General features: G+C 40.4%; 1 protein-coding gene across 7 annotated transcripts in view; it reads left to right on the forward strand.

Moving 5' to 3' along the window:
- Window positions 1-15581, forward strand: part of EFCAB8 (EF-hand calcium binding domain 8) — a 1715964-nt gene that overhangs the window by 911105 nt on the left and 789278 nt on the right. For all 7 annotated transcript variants that reach the window (XM_078651814.1, XM_078651813.1, XM_078651812.1 and 4 more), the window contains one exon: window positions 2302-2409. In XM_078651814.1, the coding sequence (XP_078507940.1) occupies window positions 2302-2409 (108 nt within the window). The remainder of the gene's footprint in view (window positions 1-2301; window positions 2410-15581) is intronic.

Raw genomic sequence — 15581 nt, forward strand, 5'->3', positions numbered from 1 at the left:
TCACCGCATCGTCGGCATACAATAGTGCTGGTAATGGACGCCGGGCGATTTCTGGGTAATCTGTTACGCCGTGTAGAATGGCAGCTTCCAGTCCGTTGGTATAGAGCGTGAATAGGAAGGGGGCCAGCACACACCCTTGCCTAACTCCTTTCTGTATTGTGAAGCTGTCTGTGAGTTGGCCACCGGTCCCATAGCGTACTTTTCCCGTGGCCCCGGAATATAGCTCGCGGAGGAAGTCTACAATAGCTGAGTCGATTCCCATTTGCAGCATTAAGGACCAAAGTTTTGAATGTTGCACACAGTCAAACGCTGCCGTAAGGTCAACGTAGACCATGTGTAAGCTAGTTTTTGTTGCTGTTGTATATTTTCCGGCCAGCAATGTTAGGTTCAAAACTTGGTCTACGGTGCTCAATCCAGCCCTGAACCCGTATTGAAGATCTGAAATGTTCCCATGTTCTTTTGACCACTCCTGGAGACGGTCGAGAAGTATCCTCCCTGCCATTTTTCCGGCCGAATCCAGGAGGGAGATGGGACGATAACAGGCAGGACTATCCCTGTTGCCTTTCTTGAAGATAGGTACCAGAATAGATGTTGACCAGGAATTAGGTAAGTGAGTTTCTTTTGCTGCGTTCAGGACTTTTGTTAACAAAGGGGACCATAGTTCTGGTAAAAATTTGTATAAATCCATGGGGACCATATTTAATAATGGGACCATCCCCTTCAGGACTGATGTGTACACCATCAGGTCGGCTGCATATAGAGCCTCCTTTCTCCCCCAACCCTTATATCTAAAAGGAAGTATCCGACTCTTTTTACTGATCTTGGTTGCCAAGGGTTCAATATAGAGGTTGAAAATAAAGAGGAGATATTACAGGACATGGAAAGATACCCATTTACCAGGAGTCTAGCACGTGGTTTTCTATATATCATGGCCAAAGTCCTACAGATGTTTTCGCCTAGGTTGTATAGTTTTAACATCGTCTACAGGTAGGCCCAGTTTACCCTGTCAAACGCTTTAGTGGCGTCTAGTGTGATGACTGCTAGAGGGATTTCGTAGGTAGTAGCTATATCAGCTGCCCCGATTACACTCTGTCACCTTGTGTATCCCTCTTCCTCTTACAAACCCTTTCTGATCTACGAGCAGGAGACCCCTCCCCCATAACCCTGCTCAGTCTCTCTGCCAACATTTTTCCAAAAATCTTATAGTCGCACTTTATTAATGAAATGGGTCTATAAGAGTCACATACATTTTGGGACTTTCCTGATGTTGGATTTATCATTATTGTGGCCTTGTCCCAGGATGCTGGGAGATTAGGCGGAGTTGATTGTTACTGAGAGGGAGGTAAAGGCATGGTTGGAGCAGGACGTCCCTCAGAGCATCTATGAAAGTAGTAGTACAGTGATGAATAGCAATATAACTATCACAGATGTTAAGAATGCAATTAGGGCGGGGAAGTCGGGCCTTCAGAAATATAAAAGCTATTGGAGGAGGCCCTTTTGCCATTTATGACCAAGCTATTTGGTGATTTTTTTGTAAAAGAAGACCTCTTTCGTTTGTGGAAAGGATACCACACTATTTCAATATGAAAACTATTCATTTACCTCAAGTTAATCACGGTCCTCTTTTTTAACCTATAAGCACATAGGCTTCCACGCATAGCAAGGGTATGACGGCACTATTTTGCAACAGGATTCAAGTGATAAAGAAAAGCTATTGTTATTAGGCTTATCGCTTATTTACGGAGGTCTTACGACTTGAAACACCATTGCTTTATTTTGTCTCATGGCTCTAGTTTTCCATGATTCTAAATTGTAACTAGAACGAGTTACATAAAGTTTAAACTAAAGATCTTATAATTATTGGTAGTATTCTGTATTGGTGTCAGGACAGTTTATAGTGGTAGCTTTATTAGTGCTACCTTATGTGCATGAGTTGTGTAATGCAATTAATTAATCAACCGTTATTAGAATTATTATTTTTTTAAAGCTGCAATTAGAAGAACACAAAACAGCCAGATTGAATGCGGAGAGCTGTTGAACTCTGTTGACAAGACAATTCTGCGTGAAGGGCATTTCACAATCAATACCCAGCAGCAGAAAAACACTTGTCACTGCTGCTCTTCAGTCCAGTGTGTGTGGGGGGTTAATAAATTAAAAGAATCAGCCAGTTGGAGATTTTGACTTCTAGTAAATGGTTTAGTTTTATTAGACCAATATTGGGGATCAGGATAGTGGACAGCCCTGTGTAAATTACACATGGTTTAATATTTTAAATGCCTGCTTTATTTTTCTGTTCTCCAGATTGGCGTTCTGCGTGCTTCCTCAGAGGCAATGGAGTTTAGTGGTAAGATTCTCACATCTCACAGTGAACCACTCTGTGCTGCACTTTTCAATAGCAACTTCAACCAGGTGAGGAACAACTGTCAAATTATGACTTTTATGGGTTATTGATTTCAATTAATGAAACAGGGGTGCAAATGATGCTCATCTCCCTTACTGATGACCCTCAACATCATTAAATGTACTATTACTGTACACTGTATCGGACCCCCAGCCTCTTTATTACTGTTATTCAGAGATTCTAGTAATTCTAATAATTTTGTGATTAATACATGGTTTCATTACTGCTGTTGCTCTTTACAAGTGGCATGAACATCTGTCAAAATATAATGACCAAGCCCTGAAGAAGTCCCAAGAGGGATGAAACGTGTTGGCGGCAGGCAATTCTGTGATGTTTCAAAGAAATAAAGTGTCTGAATAAAATAAAAATATATCTTCAATCAAGTTTTGAGATTGCTTATCTTGGTCAACTGAGAAGCTACTTATTTTTACATTGTGTTCTTTGTTGTGACTTGACGTACTAGGGCATCTATATACATTATATACTTGTTTACTCAGTGCGGGGTCAATTCTGCTTTTTCATGGTGATTTCATCCTTTTTTACAGTCTTTGGTTCGTAGTGTATTTGGAGGCATACCGCTTGTGTTATTCCTGGTCATTTTTATTTTGGTCCTATTTTTCTTGCTCCACATTGGTGGTTCCACCTCAAGGCCAAATGCTGATGAACTTACCGCACGTCCTACTGTGTTGTGAGCTCATGATACAGCACTTTAGACCTGTGTGGTTGCACTGCATGCAGCCTCTGTTCACTGGAGCTGTGTCTTGTGATGCAATTGGTTCAATCTGAGGGTATGGTTCTGCACCTGTGTCCGTTGAGGGCTTACCTTGTGCTGTTCAGTAACACTGCCATTGCTGCAGGATGCTTACTATGAGCTATCTCCGGTCGCGTGGATGCTTGGGCTCCTGGATTCCTGGGATCTGGCTATTCTACTGCAGTTACACTACCTGCTGCCACACCATCAGCATTCGCTGAATGGGTTGAAGATGACCACGTTTGTTCCTTGGAACTTGCTCTTAAGGCCAATGTGCGGGTGCGAGTTCCTTCCTGGACGCCACTGAATCTCTGAGCTTGGGACACACTTCGGGACCCTCCTTGACTCTAATTCAGCCTATGTTTTTGAAAGAAATTGACTTTTATTTTTTAATTAGTTGCATGCTTTTAATGGGTATTTTTATGCCTTTCATCTACTTTTGTTATTAAAGTATATTTTATATTCATTTAGTTGACATTTTAGGCTGACTTTTTTGCAATTAATTTTGAACCGAGTCTCCCCCGGGCCAAGGAGAGATGTTGTGAAGTACATTAGGGCCCACGCTGAGTATCCACTTTAGCTTCACGTTTTAACTTGACATCTTTTTCTAATGGCGACTTTTTACATTAACACGATAAGGTACTGAGAAGTTACTGTACATACTGCTTCTTTCTCAGAAAACATTGCTGTCTTGTTTTTCGTACACTCAGTCCAATGCTATGCCAGTGGCGTAATGAAAGTTGAGGGGGCCCCCCTGCCAGGTACACCGTTGGGGCCCCTGCTCTGGATTTAATCTAGAGCCGTCAGACCTGAGTACTGTGCTGAGAGGGCCCCCTGCAGCTCGGGGGCCCGCCCACACCGTGGGGGCCTGGGGCCTTTTTTACACCCCTGTGCTATGCACATAGAACGCAATATCCTTGCATTTGGTTGTCGAGTTGGAGACCGCTCCTGGGCTCCAGGCAAACCATCGCATCAACTCTGCACATGTGTCAGAGTGCGATATGAATGGTGCTATAAAAAGCCTCGGTACTACATTCGGCAGAGAAGCACTTCTGCTAGGATTGTCCTTGAACGCTGCGCACTATGACCGAGATCCATCCCTGCTAACTCTGACCTCTATCCTTCAAGAGATGGTAGCCTGTTCTACATCAGACTGGAGTCCTGGCACATCATACTCCGGTATGGGGGGATTAGGCTATCCCAGTGGATCAGGCAGAGGGTACTCCCACTATGCTCTCGATATTATAGGTAGTATTGGATAGGAGTATAATCACACAGTAACATTATTGTGGTTGAATTCTTTTTATTTTTCACCATTTGCATAATGCTGGTTATAATGCTTTGTTTCATCTGCCTATTTGCCGCTCATGCTTTCTATACAAGAATACGATTGTTTTAATAAATGTTTAAAAAGACTTATTTGTATACTAACTGGGTTTTACCTTGGGCATGCAAAGTAGCAACGAAAGGGTAGATCAGTTTCCACTATTTCCTTGGGGAATAAGAGTGGTCATGTCCGAGGTTGCTGGTATCATTTGGTACCCTGGTAAGGTTAGGGGTTCAGATGGGGCACTGTGAGCTAGCTAGAGGCCGACGTTTTCTGATGATATGTGTGAACTGAGTCCCCATATTCTGTAGTTCATTTTGTCCAGATACAAAATCCTACTTAATTCGTAGGAACCGTATAACATCTCACCCCCCCTCTCTCTCTCTCTCTATATATATATATATATATATATATATATATATATATATATGTATATATATATATATATATATATATATATATATATATATATATATATATGTATATATATATATATATATATATATAGAGAGAGAGAGAGAGAGAGAGAGGTGAGATGTTATACGGTTCCTACAAATTATATATATATATATTCGTGTCGACCAGAGGCACGTTAAGGAGCTCCCGTTTCGTCAAGTTGGCTGCCCAATCCTGGTACCTGCGCAAGCATTTCTTTCTCGTCAAGCTATTGGCATAAAGGCAGTCCACCTACAGGCAAGCAGGAAAGCATGGGACGCTGCGCAACAAGCAGTCTGTGACTTCATGGATGGTGTTTGGTGCACTGTCACTAACCCACGATCTGGCGGACCTGTACCCTGCAGGGTGAAACGGTACAGCGGGGACTTGAGGGGTTCTCATGCATCCATAAACTGTTTCAAGTACGCCGAGCGCTGCAGACGCCTGAAAACGAAAGAATCCCACTTTGGTTTCCCCACGTATTTTCACCCAGATATGCAGCATGCTGGGAGTTGTAGTGTTTGCTACTCTACACTACTACCTACGATCACATGGTTGGGGGAGGCGTGCTCCTATCAATTAGGAAGCGCTGCAGAGACTTCAATTAGCTGGGTGCATGAACATTCAGTGAAGCAGGGGGGTCTGAGGAAGGCTCACGCCGAAATGCATCACGCCTTACCTGCCAGCAAATAAAGAACCTCTCTCTCCAGTCCTCGCTTGTGGCTCCTTCTTTCAGTTTCTACTGGAGGTGGTTTGCGATGTTATTCGTGTCGACCAGAGGCACGTTAAGGAGCTCCCGTTTCGTCAAGTTGGCTGCCCAATCCTGGTACCTGCGCAAGCATTTCTTTCTTTCTTTCTCGTCAAGCTATTGGCATAAAGGTAGTCCACCTACAGGCAAGCAGGAAAGCATGGGACGCTGCGCAACAAGCAGCCTGTGACTTCATGGATGGTGTTTGGTGCACTGTCACTAACCCACGATCTGGCGGACCTGTACCTTGCAGGGTGAAACGGTACAGCGGGGACTTGAGGGGTTCTCATGCATCCATAAACTGTTTCAAGTACGCCGAGTGCTGCAGACGCCTGAAAACGAAAGAATCCCACTTTGGTTTCCCCACGTATTTTCACCAAGATATGCAGCATGCTGGAAGTTGTAGTGTTTGCTACTCTACACTACTACCTACGATCACATGGTTGGGGGAGGCGTGCTCCTATCAATTAGGAAGCGCTGCAGAGACTTCAATTAGCTGGGCGCATGAACATTCAGTGAAGCAGGGGCGTCTGAGGAAGGCTCACGCCGAAATGCATCACGCCTTACCTGCCAGCAAATAAAGAACCTCTCTCTCCAGTCCTCGCTTGTGGCTCCTTCTTTCAGTTTCTACTGGAGGTGGTTAGCGATATATATATATATATATATATATTTATATGTATATATAACTATTTCGGAAAATATGAGACTGGTGAGTGCACTGTAGGCTAGACCTTATGAATGGCAACCAATTGGATGATATATCTGCAAATGAATATTTGGACACAATATTTCTGTCAGTTAAGCTTTTTGCTAACAGTATTCTAACTAACAACCCTGCCGGTCACATCTGTGTTGAGCTCCAAAGCCCAGTTAGGTACTGAATGGTGCCCTTCACAGTAATCGTCCAGTGTCCCTGTGCACATTCACAACGTGCACTTACAGATACCTCTTGGTCTTTTTAGTAGCCTTTTGCAGTTTATATTTGTGCTTCATGCCGTTGTAGATTTGACAAGATGACTTGAAAATTGCATACCCTTGGGGATGGCCTTTGACACAAAGTTTAGTTGCCTTAGCCACAAAAATTACCTTCTTCAATAATAAAGAACATTTAACTCATTAAGTGCTGAGGTAAACAACCCCTCTACTGACACCCAACAGTGCTGAGCACTTTTTTGATGGTCAGTGTAATTTGTGATTACCCCTTCATAACTCTGTTTCCACAAAGTGTATCCAGGCCATATTTGAACTCTGCCCTCCTGGTTCAGATTCTAAAGGTACCCAGGATCTTCTGGAGGAAACTAAGAAAATAAAAATGGCCAAAATGTAGCAGAATGTGTGGTTTTGTTTTTTAAAGGTGTTGTGGAAAACTGTTTTTTTCTTCTAAAAATGGCATCAACAAAATCTTTGCTGTGCTATGATAATTCTTTTCCCCTTCTAGAAACAGGCAGAGTAGTGTACTACAGTGTTTGCATTTTTCTAAGTGGTACTCAAGTTTTCCTATTTTTTTGTTGTTTCTACCCACTTGCAGTTAGTGTTGGAAACATGTATGAAATCTATGGTGAACCCAGAAAGCAATAAGTATCTGAAAAGCAGGCAGAATTAATTTGTGTAGATCGCTTGTGGTTTTCCTAAATAAATAATTGTTGACATAAAAAACAAATGAAAATAAGTATGAAAAAGTAGAAACAAATCACGTTTTAATCTATACATTTTTTACCCAAGTTCTGATTTACAAAGGTAAGATACCATTATGTCATCAGACTCTTTCTTTTGCAGGGGTGTATTTTGTTTGTCCAAAAACGTAATATCCAGAGCCATGAACTGAACCTTTTATGAGTTTTCATTGCATGCTGAACATGCGCCATTCATGTGGTAAAATGTAATGAATGAAACTAGGTATGAAGAAAATTAGAGGGCATTTTGCAAAATTGTTCTTTATGGCACACTACCTTACATTTGGAAGACAATAATGGAGAGCAATTCAGTTAATAATAACAAGTGTTCCTATTCTGTTTCCACACCTCTGATACGGATCACTGACATAATGTCGAGTGACAGAATATCGACTAGCAAAAATATCGAGGAAAAAATATCTACAGACAAAATATCGAGTTTGTATCTACAAACAGGTAAGTACAAAAATATCGAGCACAAAATATCGTTTACAAAAATATAGTTTTAAAAAATATTGACTTTATTCAAAACAGTGTTAAATTAAATTAAAATTAAAATTAATTACTAAAATATACTTAAAAATACTTAAATTAACTTATAATAATTAAATAATTAATGAAAGTAAAAAAAAGAATTTACAATCATATTTGTTAAAACATATATATATATATATATATATATAAACATAATATAATTAAATAATATCCAATATTATTACTGTACGATAGCAGAAGTGTAAAAAATACTATTCCCACTCCACAGAGTGCAACTGTAGGGAAAACGTTGGATAGCGTAGGGGTAAAAATTACTATTCCCACTCCAGTGGGTGCAACAGTGAGGAAAGCGTTGGATAGCGTAGGGGTCAAAATTACTATTCCCACTCCAGTGGGTGCAACAGTAGGGAAAGCGTTGGATAGCGTAGGGGTTAAAATTACTATTCCCACTCCAGTGAGTGCAACAGTAGGGAAAGCGTTAGATAGCGTAGGGGTAAAAATTACTTTTCCCACTCCAGTGGGTGCAACAGTAGGGAAAGTGTGGGATAGCGTAGGGGTAAAAATTACTTTTCCCACTCCAGTGGGTGCAACATTAGGGAAAGCGTTGGATAGCGTAGGGGTAAAAATTACTATTCCCACTCCAAATAGTGCAACAGTAGGGAAAGCGTTGGATAGCGTAGGGGTTTCAATTACTATTCCCACTCCAAAGAGTGCAACAGTAGGGAAAGCGTTGGATAGCGTAGAGGTTAAAATTACTATTCCCACTCCAAAGTGTGCAACAGTAGGGAAAGCGTTGGATAGCATAGAGGTAAAAATTACTATTCCCACTCCAGTGGGTGCAACAGTAGGGAAAGCATTGGATAGCGTAGGGGTAAAAATTACTATTCCCACTCCAAATAGTGCAACAGTAGGGAAAGGGTTGGATAGCGTAGGGGTTAAAATTACTATTCCCACTCCAAAGAGTGCAACAGTAGGGAAATCGTTGGATAGCGCAGGGGTAAAAATTACTATTCCCACTCCAAAGAGTGCAACAGTAGGGAAAGCGTTGGATAGCGTAGGGGTTTAAATTACTATTCCCACTCCAAAGAGTGCAACAGTACGGAAAGCGTTGGATAGCGTAGAGGTAAACATTACTATTCCCACTCCAATGGGTGCAACAGTAGGGAAAGCGTTGGATAGCGTAGGGGTTAAAATTACTATTCCCACCCCAAAGAGTGCAACAGTAGGGAAAGTGTTGGATAGCATAGGGGTAAAAATTACTATTCCCACTCCAGTGAGTGCAACAGTAGGGAAAGTGTTGGATAGCGTAGGGGTAAAAATTACTATTCCCACTCCAGTGGGTGCAACAGTAGGGAAAGCGTTGGATAGCGTAGGGGTAAAAATTACTATTCAAACTCCAAAGAGTGCAACAGTAGGGAAAGCGTTGGATAGCGTAGCAGTAAAAATCACTATTCCAACTCCAGTGGGTGCAACAGTGAGGAAAGCGTTGGATAGGGTAGGGGTAAAAATTACTTTTCTCACTCCAGTGAGTGCAACAGTAGGGAAAGCGTTGGATAGCGTAGAGGTGTAAATTACTATTCCCACTCCAGTGAGTGCAACAGTAGGGAAAGCGTTGGATAGCGTAGGGGTAAAAATTACTATTCCAACTTCAGTGAGTACAACAGTAGGGAAAACGTTGGATAGCGTAGAGGTAAAAATTACTATTCCCACTCCAGAGAGTGCAACAGTAGGGAAATTAAATACTTCATATATTATTTCAATAAATATAAATTAATATCTATCAAAAATTAATTAAAAGTAATTACGAATTTAATATAATATAATAATTAATCAATTAAAATTACAAATTAAAATTAATTATTACAATTATTTAACTATTAATACAAATTAATTACAAATTAACAATTAATAATTTAACATTAAAAAAATAATTTACAATAAATTCAAATTAAATACAATTAAATAAATTTATTTATTTAATTAATTATAAATAAATAACTTCCCATCCTATTCCCCTATAAACCCACAACCCACTACAGAAAATAAATTATTAAATTAACATAATTAGCAATTAATCAATTAAATAAAATTAATTAGCAATTTTTATTTAATTAATTACCCATAAAAAAGTAAGTAACAATTAATTCTAAAACAATACCAATAAATATGTTAGCATATTTAATTAATTGTAAATAAATTACTTCCCACCCAATTCCCCTATAAACCCACAACCCGCTACAAAAAATAAATTAGTAAAATTAACATAATTAGCAATTAATCAATTAATTTTAATTAATTGCCAATTAAAAGTTAATTAATTAACAAATAATTAAAAATAAATACCAATAAATAAATGTACATATTGAATTAATTATAATTAAATTACTTCCCACCCTATAAACCCACAACCCGCTACAGAATTAAATTACGCAAAAATTATTTCATTATTTAAAATTATTTATAACATAAATACACACTTTTCACACATATAATAACATAAAAAACACTATAAAATATTAAATTATTAAAAATTGATAATTTTAATAACTTATATTATATACTTCGATATTTTAACTGTCTATATTTTTAACATTCGATATTACATTACTTACCTTAAAAACGATATTTTTGATGTCTATATTCTGTCAAGTCGATATTTTGTCCATTCGATATTTAAAACTCGATATTATGTCTAGTCGATATTTTCTAGTCGATATTTTGACTGTTCACCCTCTGATACAAACAGTACCCCACTCTATATTGTTGCCTGTAGGATGCTGTGTAGTGTGGAGGTTTAATAAGTAGTAGCCCTAAAATGCAAGTTGTCTGGTGTTTTGCTGTCTTTATGGGGCAGTTTAGTGTTGATGGTTATTTTCACTTGGATATGGTACAGTATATTGGTTTTGTTTATGTATTTAAATAGTTTATGGCAGGATTAGTAAAAATCTTACAAGGCAGCACTATCAAACATCCGTAGTTAATATCTGTTAAAGCTGATTTTGCCCATGCTATAAAAAATATATAACCAAGGCCATTAAATCTTGCACATTGTTATCCTTGATGACACAAGATGTTTGCATACGGTGTCAAACAAAAACCTACATGAGACGAGAGGTGAAACAGAATTAGAGTAAAGAAATGCCTTGACCTTCGTGGACCTATTCCCTTCCTTAAGAAACATTTGAGGTGACCATAATCTTCGTTCTGCAAGCAAAATTGGGCACAAGCAGATCGTAAATGATAAATTATCTTTATCTGTTCTGAATAATCTGTATCTATTATGAAATCCCACCAGTGATCTCCACCCCCTCCATATTTCATTTAAAGTTTGTAATAGTAGCCGTTTCTGCAGAATGTTTTTCCAAATAGGTCTAGTAAGTGTCCTCAATAAATATGTCTAGTGGGTAAGGGATTTAAATGGAAAGAACTAAGGGTGTTCACAAAATGTGTTTTGGTGGTTATACAAAGGTGTATTTTTATTTGGGGCGGACAAGAGTCCAAATCAAAGATTAAGACCAACACCTGCTAGATATCAAACAAATTAAATAAAATGTACCTGTGATCATTCCCTGGTACCATGACAAAAAGTAGTCAGGTTTAAATCAAAGGCAGTATGTCAAGTATTTAAGCATTGCATAATAAGTAGAAAAAGTCACACAAAACAGAACCAAACTCCACAACCAATTTTAAAATAAATAAAATAATCTTATGAGTAAAATTACAACTGAAACGACAAAAATCCAATATATATGCATTTTTAAAAATTAAAGTGATCAACCACCAAGCCACTCTTTAGAAAGAGTCAGAGCACATATACTGGGAAATAGAAAGCCGTATCGAGTTCAGAAATTACCAGCAGTTGAGCCCCCACCACCAAACAAATGAAAAATTGGGGTTAACACCCACAAAGGTTTGCTTTGTAGAAGTAGTTCATTCAGTGACATCAAGCTAAATTGAGTTTTTGCTTTAATTGTCTTTACCAGCACCTTAAAATAATTAAATGTTATGCCACTACAATATTACTAGAACTTTGCAAGTCAAAGGCCCTAAGACAACCTCTGACAGTTTCCCTGCAGAGAACTACAAGGGAGCAGCATATTCATCAAAAGAAATTGTACGGGTTTCCTTCTTTAATATCCCAGCTCTAAAAGTGACCTTTGTCAGATTGGCCTCAATGAATATTCCCTGATTAGGCAAACCAAACTCTAAAGTCGTAGAAGAAACTGTGAAAAGGCAGGTAATGCAAAAATTCTTCTGTAAGCAGTGCAGTGAATTGCATTAAGTCGTTTACAAATCTCCTGGTGCAAGACTCCACCCTGTAATACGAGGACAGTACTTTACACTTACTTTCCTCAAGGATCGATCCAGTTGTAGGACTATGAAGTATTACATTTGCTCAGCAGAAAGCATAAGGCAGTGCTGTGTGGCAGTTTTCAGCGAGGCATAGGTCCTGATTTAAACTGCTTTTTGGATGTGATAATTAGCTCGCGCGATAAAATCCGACACAGGAGTGATTTGAATTTTGCAGGTGCTATAATTATTATGTTTGGGAACAATATGTAGGCCCTGGTAAATACCAAGGCTTTTTTCTCTGCTAAATTTTGGCTGGACGTTGGGGGAAATAAACTCAGGTATCCAAAACAAACGCATATAAAAACTTTTTTGTCCTGAAAACCAGATTTTCATTTTTAGTAAATATATGTCTGGTACCAAAACATCAGTTTATATTTTCCATACATGTGCCACTTCCAAACAAGCTTAGATCGTACCTCGCATGCAATGTATCATCATCTCGTGCTAGGATTACCTATAGTCTACCATGATTTACCTTAGTTATTGAAGGTATTGCAGTCCTTTCGTTTTCAATCACACTAGAAGTGCCATTGTTTTGGAGCACTGATGTATAACTCTCTGCTGTAGAGCTGCAGCTGCAATTTCAGGCCCAACCTGTATAGTGAAGCTGGAGTGCATCATCCCTTCAGCCACTACAAACTGCGTTATTTACAGACTATGAGTAGGTAGTCGCCTCATCACAAATGTGCAGTTTGAGTTTTTTTAAATTATCCAGTATTGGGGTATCTTTCATAGATTCACATGCCTGAATTATTCTTCGTCATCGAGATGGGAGTTCCACAGTAACAGAATCAAGCAGTATTTAAATAATGCTATAAAGGCCATTAGCCATGTTTTCTATAGCCTATCTGTGTCCTTTTAAAAAAAGGACTAAATGTTGAATACAGCCAATCAGCTGCTAGCCCCATCTAGAACCTTACCAGCAGAGGCAGTTTCCCTCAGATTTTCACCACCCGTGATCTGTGAAGGGAGTCTCCCTGAGTTCTACTCAGTTCTCTTATACAAACTTCTGGAATTTATTCCTGGAATATTTCTTCATTATGTCTGATAAAAAGGCCTCTTCCATGCCTGCAAGACTTGTGGCAAGAAGAGGGTCCATGTTGATGATCCTTTCAAGGACTGCATTTATTGCCTCCACCCAGCCCATGAGGTAAGGCAGTGCAATATCTGTTGAACTTTCTCTTCTAAAACTGCTTTTGTAGATGCAGTCCACTAAGCACCAGCAATCATCTGAAGAGAACAGTGATGGATCATCCAGGCCTCACAAGAGAGCCAGATCTTGTCATAAAGACTCTGGAGAGGGCAGGAAACACCTAAAACCTCCCCAGAGAGCAAGAGCTAAAAAAATGAGAAACATCATAGAGCCTCCTCCTCAGATCCTGGGAAGCTCAGGGCCGAGTAATCATCAACAGCGGCCATCTTTGGGCCTATACTGTCAACAAGAACTTAATTGATGCTATTATCGTTGACGACAACTCCATCGACGTCTGTGTCGTCAGCGAAGACTCAGTTGGCGAAGTCGACAAAGGCATCGCCGACAACCATACCATCAACATCCCTCCTGTCATGGACGCTGAATCCTCGACGACACAGTTGACATCGCCGAAGGCGACACTATCAACGGCAAGATTGGCTGCAACAGCACCATCGAAGACTGGCATCCCATCTTCGGTCGTCATGATACCGTCTACGCCACTGTCGACAATGATAAAGGTGTCTATGACATTTATTCATCTGGAGATTTCGAAATTCTGCAAAATCTCCGCTTTGCCCCCTTCACACCTTTTAGATCTACAGGAGTCAAATGAAGAGAATGATGATGGATTATACAGAGTTGCTCATAGTCCATCCAAGTTACATGTAAATTGCCAGGAAGAGGACGAGGATTATGACGATGAGCACCAATACTATCAGACATATTTGGCGGTACCACGTCATTACCAACATTATGGCTATCCTCCTGAATCTCGCCCCAGAGAGATGGCCCATCTTCCACCATCTTTGATTCAAGACTTTCAGGTTATGCTGGTGGACTATAAACAAAGGTTTCCATCACAAGGTGTTCAAAAAGAGCCACCACCAGTGCAAACGCAGTCCCTTAAAACACCGGTTTCGCTATACAGGAGCCTGATCCGGACAACCCTTCCTCCTCAGATGAGGAGAGGGAAGAGGGTGAGATTCCAGAGCCTACACCTGCAGATTCTTGGGAAGATTACATTAGCCCCAAACCCTCTCCTCTGTCACACCATCCTGCGGATTCGCCTCCAGAAGACATAGGGGGTTGCCACAACTTAATGGAGAGGGCTTCCAACCGGTTCCATCTCCCCATGGCTGTAAAGCATGCAGACAGCTTTCTGTATGATTTTAAGGAGGTGGCTAGGAAGTCCATTCGAACAATCCCGATCATTGACTACCTTTGGCTAGAGGGAGTGAAAATAATGAAAACTCCAACCACGATACTGCCACTGCTCTCTCAAATAGACAAAAAGTACAGAGTCCCACAGGATTCACCTCCCTGCCTAACGGGCCACCCAAGACCGGATTCTGTTATTTCTCAGGCGGCACAAAGGAGATCAAAGAACCCGGCCATCCCAATTTCAAACCCCCCCCCCTCCCTCCCCCAAATAAGGTAGGGTGTAGGCCAGACATTATGAGGAAGCGTTTCTTCACTCTGGCTGCAACTACCATCAAAGCGGCCAGCGCTTTGGTATCATCAGCAGTTACAATCGACAGAAGTGGCAGGACATGGTCTCCTTGCTAGACCACCAGAGATCCAGACAAAGGTCCTGAATATGGCGTTTGATGGGGACGCTTTGTTTGGTAAGCATATCGATGAGGTGCTACTATCCATCAAGACTGATACTGAGACAGCAAATTCTTTAGGCTCTCTCCAGTACAGAAAAACGTCTTTCTGAGGAGCAAACAGACGAGGTTTCGCCACCTACAAAGGCAATTACCAGAGGGCACAATGCCATCCCTATCAGCCACAATACAGGCAAACCTATGAACCTGCCACCTACCTTCAATCTTCTACGGCTGGTTTCTCTCATCAAGGGGGCTGAAAGAGAGCACCAACAACAGCAGAGACAATGAGAGAAAACAATGATCTGAGCAGGGTACCAGATTCCCTCTCCCCTCCCGTGGGTGCAAGGATCTCCAGTTTCTTACACCGTTGGATCTGATTGTCCTCGGTCATACTCTGGAGTCCGTAGAGAGACCACCAAGTACTCAACCTAAAGGAGCCCCTTCCCCTCGTCTTCACTTATTGCACAAAGAGGCATAAATAATGCGCTCAAAAGGAGCGATCGAGGAAGTTCCAACTTTAAAAGTGGTCAGGGTTTCTATTGCCGGTTCTTTCTTACTTATGAAGAGGTCAGGGGAATGGAGACCAATATTGG

The sequence above is a fragment of the Lissotriton helveticus genome, chromosome 7 (assembly GCF_964261635.1).
Source record: "Lissotriton helveticus chromosome 7, aLisHel1.1, whole genome shotgun sequence".
Taxonomy (NCBI): Eukaryota; Metazoa; Chordata; class Amphibia; order Caudata; family Salamandridae; genus Lissotriton; species Lissotriton helveticus.